Source organism: Callionymus lyra, chromosome 4, assembly GCF_982586985.1.
Source record: "Callionymus lyra chromosome 4, fCalLyr1.hap1.1, whole genome shotgun sequence".
Lineage (NCBI taxonomy): Eukaryota > Metazoa > Chordata > Actinopteri > Syngnathiformes > Callionymidae > Callionymus > Callionymus lyra.
In genome coordinates this window covers 7,326,042-7,336,106 of record NC_141821.1, presented here as the reverse complement: position 1 = coordinate 7,336,106, position 10,065 = coordinate 7,326,042, and the positions used below count along the sequence as shown (strand labels likewise).

At 41.2% G+C, this 10,065-nt stretch overlaps 1 protein-coding gene across 1 annotated transcript; it reads left to right on the top strand.

Moving 5' to 3' along the window:
* LOC148081173 (uncharacterized) lies at positions 1–4,228 on the top strand. Its single transcript, XM_087788597.1, has 2 exons — positions 1–53; positions 2,523–4,228. Exons 1-2 carry the CDS (start codon positions 35–37, stop codon positions 3,689–3,691), a joined length of 1,188 nt encoding a protein of 395 aa, XP_087644723.1. The 5' UTR covers positions 1–34; the 3' UTR covers positions 3,692–4,228.
* Positions 4,229–10,065: the final 5,837 nt, after the last annotated feature.

Below are 10,065 nucleotides of genomic sequence, written 5' to 3'. Positions count from 1 at the left end.
AAGCAGCTCCAAACGGAGGAGAATCCTGCTGGAGATGGAGACCATAAATCCAGGTACACACTTATATTTCTATTCAAGGTGGAATAATGACATTGTTCATACTTGTGTACGTCATTAATATGACTCAGTGTGGATCCTTGTAGCCTCTTGATCCTTGTAGTATAGTAGAAGTAGTAAAGTATCATATATGACTGAACTATATTTGCATCAGTGGAAAGTTACTTTAAAGTTGATCATTTATTATTTATTTTACTTATTACTCTCATTTCAAATTAATAAGTTACATTACATTATTACTGTCTTTAAATTGTAATGTCTATTATTGTTTATACAACCTTCATTCTGACTTGAATGACAGGAGAGGTGTTGATGTGGACAAGAGAGGACGAGGAAAGACCTGATAAGATTCTCAACCTTCTTTACAGTTTTGATAAGATTTTAATCTAAATAATTTAATATAAAAAGAAAGATTGAATCTTGTTTACATCACCACGTCTACTTTACTTGGTCAAGCAACAGCGTCATCAATCCAGGAAGTCTTCAACTCCAAGGGAGTGTGATTACAGCTGGAGGAGTGAAAAAGAAAAAACTAACCAAAACAGGACAAACACTAACAATACTGATAAACAGATAAAATCACCACCTGACCCTTTATCCAGAACACACATTCTGACACCCCCCCCCCCCCTGCGTAAAATATTGAAACTTGTAACTTATAGAAAATGAAGATGTTTAGATGTCACGATCAGCCGGGCAGGAGGGATGATGCCGTACCGAAGACCCATAGCTCAAAGAAGTCGCCTCGTCAAAGTCCTTCTGCTTCTTGTGGACACCTTACACGTCCTGGTAGAATCTCACCAGCTGGTTCTTAATTGTTTATTTCTTATTTATTTTTCATTATTTTATGTTATTGTGTGAGTTTTGTTAATTTGCATCATTCATGTGTCCAGAACAATTATATTTCTATTTTTAGACGGGGACAGGGAGTAAAACTCTAGCAGGCACTTTGGGCAGCTTTAGGGTCTTTGTGACAGCGAGCATGTGCGAAGCAGCCAGTTGTCAAGTGTTCCTGTGTTTCTGTCTACAGGAGGGTGAATGTACTAGAAAGTTAATAAGAGTGACGCGAACAGTAATATAATGTCAGTGACACGCGGGAAGTGTGATAGTTGTTTGTGTGTTAGACTGACAAGAGGCGTTTGTACATTACCCGAGACATGTTATTGTATTTAATTTAGAAGTATGTATTGTGTGTGCGAATGTGTGAGAAGGTTGTGAGTGAATGTTTATGGTGAGACTGAGAATGGAAGGTTTGATAATATGTGTAAATTTAAATATTGTTCAGTCAAGTGCATGTGTGTTTCTGTCGACAGAGGAATAAAGTCATCGAAAACAATGCACGCCTGGAATCTACTTTATAGTTCTAAGTGTAGCCAGTTGTCAAAGAAGACACGCGTCCTTCTGGTAGATGACTCACTGAGCTAAACAGACCTTGTGGAAAAGACAAAATTAAAACTTCATTCCTGTTTAAATCATTTGACATCAGAATCTTCAGATTGATCGTGAGATAATAATGTCTATTTGTAGATCGCCTTTTTAGACCAGGGTCGGCTGCAATCAGGGTAGAGTGTCTTGCTCAGGGACACATCACCACAAACTTGACCGGGGCTTGGATTGAACCTACAACCTCTCAGACTGCATGCAACCACTCTACCATCCGAGCTATGACGACTCCAAGTAGTTTAAGATGTTTAAACTCCAGCCGTTAAAACAAAATTGATACTTTGTCATGAAAATATCTGAACTGATGCAGCAGTGATGACGTCAGCTGATCGTTTAAGTATGATCCAGTAACTCGGTACTCGTTTGGTTTTGTCTGGTGTTTTGTTTATATTGAATTTAAAAGGCTATGAATGAAAAAATATTGAATATTTGAAATTATTTCAACCTTTAAATATTTGGAAAAATAAATTCAATATTCTGATGGCACTGATGTACTTCCATAGACAGTGTCAACTTGTTTTATTCTGTCACATGTATTCTTTGGCACTATTTTTTTTTCTTTCCTGTAAGCTTGGAGTTGAAATGTACTGTAAATTTGCTGAGAATTAAACTCAATATTTAACTTATGTGTAATGTCAATTTCTTCCATTAGACCTGATCTTTTACATTAGTAGACTCTTTATTGATCCTCAAAGGAAAAACTATCCATTTATCTGTGTGTACGTAAAAATACAATCCAATGATTACTTTTAATCTTACTGATAACACATATATTACACAGAGATCACCTTTTAGAGATTCTTCCTGAATGCTTCTTTGAAAGGTGTTCATGGCATGACCGACCGAATTTCCTAGCAGTGATAAATGATATAACATGAAAGTATTACGAGATGAGTAATAACTGTAAAATGTAATCACTGACTTGTGAATTTTAAATATATATCTTGCTACTGATACAACACCAACAAGAGTTCATCAATATTTGATTGCTCTGTGACTCAGGTGTGTTTGTGTCGCTGCAGATGTTCCTCAGCTGCTGGTGATCAAAGAAGAAGTTGAGGAACAGAAGTGCAGCTTCAGTCTGATGAAGGAGGAACAAGAACATGAACTCATTAGAGAAGAAGTGGAAAAAATACAAGACGTAGAAAAAAATCCCTCCCAGTTCTTCCACACTCCTGTTGATGTGAAGAATGAATATGATGACGACACCAACAACCTGACTCCACAAATGAAGGCAGAAGATGATGGAGACAACTGTGGAGGACCAGAACCAGCCAGCTACTTGCATACACCTCTCCATCCTGACCACCAGAGGGGGCTGTCTTCTGAATCTGACACTGATGACAGTGAAGACTGGAGAGAAACCAGTAACACTCAGTCAGGTTCAAACTCTGTGGAGAATCCAAAAGTTCATGTCAGTGAGAAGAAAGATGATGATCACAAATCACTGATCTGCTCTGGATGTGGGAAGAAATGTTCTTCAAAATCTGGACTGACCAAACACACAAAAGTCTGCCGTCTAGGACCTTTTAGTTGTTCGACTTGTGGAAAAGGTTTTGTAAAGAGAAAGAGCCTGAAGTATCACATGAAAACTCACACAGGGGAAAACCCTTTCACCTGCTCTCAGTGCGGTAAATCATTTACTCAGAGTGGGACTCTGAAGAGACACATTAGAACTCACACCGGAGAAAAACCTTTGGTCTGCGCTCAGTGTGGTAAATCCTTTACTTGGAGAGAAACTTTGAAGCTGCACATGAGAACTCACACAGGAGAAAAACCTTTCATTTGCTCGCTGTGTGGTAATTGTTATGCATGTGCAGATAGTTTGAGAAAACACATGAGAACTCACAATGGAAAAAAACCTTTTGTCTGCTCGAAATGTGGTAAATCCTTTGATGGGAGAGGGAGTTTGATAATACACATGAGAACACACACTGGAGAAAAACCCTTCGTCTGCTCTCAGTGTGGTAAATCCTTTAATGAGAGAGGGAGTTTGAAGAAACACGTGAGAACGCACACTGGAGAAAAACCCTTCGTCTGCTCTCAGTGTGATAAATCATTTACTCAGAGAGGGGGTTTGAAGATACACATGAGAACGCACACTGGAGAAAAACCCTTTGTCTGCTCGCAGTGTGGTATATGTTTTATTCAGGGTTATCAACTTAGGAAACACATGACTACACACAATTAAGAAAGCCCTTTTAACTGCTCTCAGTGTGGTAGATCCTTTAGTCAGAGTGGGCATCTGAAGTCACATATGAGAACTCACACAGGAGAAAACCATATACCTGCTCTCAGTGTGATAAATCCTTTAAATAGAGTTTGGCTCTAAAGAAACAAATGAGTATTCCCGAGTTAGAAAAACATAATCTGCTTGGTCATTTTTCTGAATGTGCACTGGCCCTGGAAAAAAGATATTTTAAAATCTTAAAGTCAGAGGAAATATGAACACATACATGAAAACTCACAAAAGAGAAAAGCATCTCCTCTATTTGTAGTGCCTTCAAAGCCTCAGGATATTACCATGGGTATCGCCTCCACTTTAGAATAAATATTCCTTGTAAAGGGGTTGTTTTTTTTATGTTATAATGGGACCACCTCCCATAGTGTACCTTGAGAAATACAGAATTATTCTTAATTCAGAATTAGAAACTTTTGTTGACAATTTTGTAAATACAACATGGTAATTTATTGTTGTCAGTGCAAAATTAAAGTGATGGAAAATGTTGTACTAAAGTATTTTTATTAATTATTTTACTTAACGACATTTTACATTAATAAAATGGTGTATTGTTTTCTGTTGCACGTATCAGAGATTAATTTAAGTTTTAGGGTAAGATGTCTCTGTGCAAGGAACTGGACTGAAGAGTAATCCACCTCTGACCTTGAGGTTAATACATTTGTTTGAAGCTTTTGTTTCAGGAAGACCATGGAAGTAACATAATTAACAACTTGTGAAACTGGGATGGAGATATAACAGCAACCTCAACAGAACTGGAAACTCTGCTGGTAAAAAATATTCAGACGTATCTGTGCTTGTGCGAATGTTGGAAGTTTGTGCTGAACTTTTAGCTGGGTCACTCTAAACTAGAAACACAAGGAGATGCATCTGCCAGAAAGATAAGTTACCCTTGAAATCATGTAACGGAGCCCACTGTGAATGCCTATAAATTTTCCTGAGTCTAAAATAACGCAGAGGATGTTTGTGCAGATGATATTTGTGCTGGAGCTGCTGGATTATGCTTTGACAATGGTCAACAAACAATCTTGAGATCCTGGTCTATATTCTGAATCATATTCTCTGTTCCCTGAGGTTTTGACCAGCCTGGTGCTTAGATCAGATCAAGTGATTATTGCAGGTGAATTTAACATCCATGTGGATATGGATATAGATTTGCCTTCTCACAGTATGTACATGAACCTACTCGTTGTTTCAACCACACATTAGATCTTGTCCTAGCAAACAGACTAGAAATAAAAACAATCGTTTTGTCTGACCATCAATTAATGACTTTTGATGTGATCTTAACTGACCCAGCACTACAGAGCAGAAGCTCTTAAAAGTCTGTCTGAAAGTGTCATAGCCAAATTCAAGGAAGCAATTCCTTCAGTTCTCAGTAAAATTCCTAGTCTCAGTGTGTCAGGAAACTCCACCCATAGTCACATGACATTGTTGATAAATCCATCCCATAATAGTTAGCAACCACGCACCAGTCACACTTGATCTAAAGATTTAACCTCAACTGAAGTCTTCCACTCGATCGAGGTTTAACACATCTCTACTGAAATATAAAGATTTTGATAATTTTTCTAAGAAAGAATGATCCTAGGAACTCCGTGGAAAAATAATCTCCTTCTCTTCGCATAATAAGACTGAGGACCAACGAGGGTGGTCGGTCTTTCGGGGGCTACCTAGGCACAAATGGGGTACAAAATGGGGCCGCAAAATGGGCAGGGACATGGCGGAGGGCCGGCGGGTGTGATTGGGGGACCTTGGTACCACAGAGACCTCGGACCGCCCATGGATTTCTGCTGTCCCCCCTGGTTCTCATGACGAGGGGGAGGGCTGTGGCTGTCACAGGGAAGCCCTTCCCTGATACGCAGTTTTATGGTTTCTCTCCCCACACGACCGTGGCTTCCCTGTGACCCGGGAGCCACTCGCCGGAAGACCTGGACTGATGGGGTGGTACTCGACCCAACTACTTCTGGGGCACTGGTTTGCCCTGATGGTGCCTCCTCTCTTCACTTCCTCTGCCATCTCCTCGCTGGTCCTTGCCTCTTGCTATTGTCTGATCAACTTGAGTCTTCTCTACAAGAGTCACAGACGTTCTTGTGAAACAACATCACGTCAGTATCAAACTGAAGCTGCAGGTTCACATGAAAGTTCAGCAAAAGCCAGTTTCCTTCATGTGATCATGTGTTCGGGGCCACCTCCTCGAAGAACACATTTCTATAGAAGCATTGATGAATATACAAGAAAACAGCAAACACTTGTTTTATAAATATTAAGTGTATATATACACACACACGTGTCTGTATCGCAGGTGAGCCACAAATTCTATTCAAGCACATAGATGATCATAAAATCTTCACATCATCATCACTACTCATCACTTCTAGTCACTGAATCATATTTTTATTATCTTAAGACATTTCTAACAAGCTTCTGATTGTCTCTGTTATTCAACTATTTGTGCTAAAAACTCTGTATAATATAAACATTTTACAAACAAATTAACGAATAGAAACTGTTAATAAGGTTTAAATTCACGTTCAATACTTAAATATAATTGTTTTGTTCGTAGTCCTCCTCTTATCTAGGTGCGGAGCTGGGAGACATGGCTCTCTCTAGCACATCCTGGGTCTGCACCGTGGTCTCCTACCAGTCGGCTTTCCCTGAACACCTCACCAGTGGAGCGTCCTGGAGGCCGGATCAGATGTTCAACTCAACTGACTCCTCTCAACGTGGAGGATTAATCAATTTTGTTTAAATCATAAACACATAAAGTTATCTGAAGACACCAAACAGTTTAAATAAGACTATATAGGTGAAAAGAAAAACAGATCCAGCAACTCAACAATTAGTGAATCACAGCGTGACAGTGGAGAGAAAAATTTCCTTTTAGAAGGCAGAAACCTTGAGCAGAAACAGACTCAGTGTTGACGGCCTCCTGCTGCATCCAGCTTGGTGGGGTGGTAGACCAATGGATGGTGAAAAGAGTGAGGGAGGATATAGTGAGAGAAAAGAGGAGAGTATAGTTAAGGGCAGCAGAGTCCACTCCTGTGTGATTTCTCATATGTGTCGTCAGGTCCCAGTATGGCAAAAATATTGCCATACTTCTGCCATGTCCCAGTTGCCATAAACGGAACTTCTTGCACTGCTCTTATCGACACAGGGTCTGCTGTTACGCTCGTGAGAATGGATGTTGTTCCAGCAGTTGGTGCAGACATCGTGCAAACTACAGTGCAGCTAAGGACAGTAACTGGTGAACTTGCTCCCATGCTTGGAAAGTGGAGAGTGACTCTCAACGTTGCGGGGCTAGCTGTGGATTTCCCTGCCTGGGTCGCGCAGATACAAGATGCATGTATACTGGGACTGGATTTTCTGAGATCTGTAAGGTGTCCACTTGACCTTGGTGAGCACTTGTTGAATTTCCCAGGGGGGGAGTGCTGTTAGAATGATGGCTCCAGCACAGTTTAGACAACAACAACCCATGGTCCATGGGGCCACCGATACTCCAGACAGCAAGTGCGATACCCATATCATAGGTCTACCCACAGTTCCCAGCTTTCTCCTTTACCTCCCCGAGACATGGCAGCTACTCTGGAAGAACAGACTAGCAGCAGTGAATGAAATCTGGAGAAGGAACTGTGACCAGCTGGAACCCTGGCAGCGGGAAGAGTTGTGGAAAGTGCTTGCTGAGTTCTCCCACATTTTCGCACTAACAGACAATGAAGACCCGACCAGCTTGCAGAGGCAAGCAGAGAGTGGATGCAGCTGAGTGATAACACAACAGGAACAAGACCCAGACCTCCAGCTCGTGTTACTCTGGATTAGGGAAGGAGTAAAACCTAACAGGGAAGAAGTTGCAGGTAGTTCAGAGACACTGTTTGATTCACTGAGGTTGAGGGATGGAGTCTTACAGAGGGACTGGAAGGAACCTGCTACTGGAGAGGAGAGCTGGCAGGTGATAGTTCCTGTCTCAATGAGGGATGATGTGCTAAAAACGGCTCATGGGACTGTTGGTGCGGGTCATTTCGGGGTAACTAAAACACTCTGTCGGCTTCGACAAGGATTTTATTGGGGCCGGATCAGATGTGATACAGAGGACTTTTGCCAACGATGAGACCTTTGTGCAGCCTACAAAGAACCACCTAAGCAATCCAGAGCACAGCTTCAGCAGCAGGTCACCGGGGCTCCCATGGAGAAAGTGGCTGTCGACGTCTTGGGCCCATTTCCCTGTACAGATAAAGGGAACCGCTACGTCTTGGTAGCTATGAACTATTTTACAAAGTGGCCTGAGGCGTATGCAATCCCTGATCAAGAGGCAGAGACGGTGGTAGACATACTCCTGGAGGGCATGTTTAGCAGGTTTGAGGCAGCAGAAGTAATCCATATTGACCAGGGAAGGAATTTTGAATTGTGTGTTTTTTCTTGTATGTGTGACCGCTTGGGAATGCAGAAGAATCGGACAACAGCTTTACATTCCTAAAGCGATGGTCTTGTGGAAAGATTTAATAGGACCTTGGCAAAGCAGATAGCCATCCTGACCGTGGAGCACCAGAGAGACTGGGACAAACACCTGCCTGTTGTCTTCTTGGTGTACAGGTCTGCTGTCCAGGAGTCGACATTCTGCACCACTGCGCTTCTCATGCTGGGAAGAGAACTACGGACCCCAGCGGAAGTTGCTTTCGGAAGGCCCCCTGACATGCCAACAGTTCCTCCATGTTAAGAGTATGCCAGGAAGCGCCGGGATCGCATGGAGTCTGCTCATGCCTTTGCCCAAAACCAAATAGAAAAAGCAGGCATGAGACAGAAGCGGAACTACGATCTAAGGGCTAAGGGCAGACATTTCATTCCAGAGGAGTTAATCTGGGTCTACCGTCCACGTAGGAAGAGGTGGCGGTGTTGTAGGATATAGGTAAAATATATCATATAATGAATGAAGATAACATTTAATAATAAAATATTGAATCCAACAGAAACAGATTGAATGACATTGGTTACATCCGAAGCACATGGTAACACTGGTGACTGATTTTATGACTTGTGACTGATCATGCTTCACCTGAAGAGAAGGAGAAGAGAATAGAGTGATTGTGAAAATGAGTGTGACACAAGAGAGGAGATGACCTAATCTGCCCGGATACGTAATGTACCACACCAGGAGCCAACCAGATCCGAAGAACCAGGAGCCAATGAGGGGGAGTCTCGCGCAATTCCAACTGTATGAATGCATCTCTCAGTCACCATACCAAAGCATTTTTTTTTAGGTATTGTCACTGAACCATAATTCTAAACTTATGTTAAGAGTCCTCTGTCTAAGTCAGAATAAATACTCTTTGATTTTAACGGCTGGTCTTTTGGTGCTCTTTGGGGTCATAGGAAATGAAAATAACAGGTAAAACATGAAAACATCCCGACAGGTTTGAGGGCATCATACTTGTTGATAAGTTCATTTCAGAGACACAATAATGATCAATATTGATCATTCACCACCACAGGTAGGTTGAGTGACCTCATCAAAGACCATATCTGACCTTCAGCTTCAGCTTCTTTTAATCAAAGTCCATGGTTCTCAGTCAGAATAAGGTGGGGGGGCGGTCTTCTCCAGGTTGCTGATGGAATCCTTTCCCAAGTGGAAGAGTTCAAGAATCCTGGGATCATGTTCAAAAGAAAATTACTGTTTAATATAAAGCCCATCTCTGTATGATTTGTGTGGTTAAAACAATGAGTATTCATTTTTTTAACAACATCTGTTGTATAAAGACCACAAGTGGCCATGTGACGCGAGTGTCCACACATTGTTCATCATTATTTTGTCCTTCCAAAGGCAAAGTGTGAGGTTAGAAATCTGACTTGGACTGTACAGCTAAAAAAAAGTACAGACATTTAGTTTTCCTTGAAAGAAGAGAGAATAAAAAACGTACACCTATGTGCTTGTCTCAATGTCTGACTTCTCTAAAAAAGTAAATAACTGTCATCTCACCCTTTATCATTTCTACTTTTACTATCATAGTTGTGGAAGCTGCTCATTTACAACACCAGGTGTTGAGTGTTTTTACTTATGAGTTAGTTTCCCCCGAAGAGTCAACTTAATGCAGCTGAGTCTGCAGTTATCTGGAGGCACATTCTGTACTTTCTATGTTTCTACAAATAAGATGTCGTCCGGTAATTCACACATGCTAACATTATAAATGGGATTTTGCCAAACCAATTTGTAACATTGGATAAGGAATTCTTCTGTGTTCCTTAAGGTACATCACAGGAGTTTGGACTATTTGGGCCAAAGGGGAAGAGGATGAGTATTTTTATGAGGTGGAGGATGAATGGATGGTCTTTAT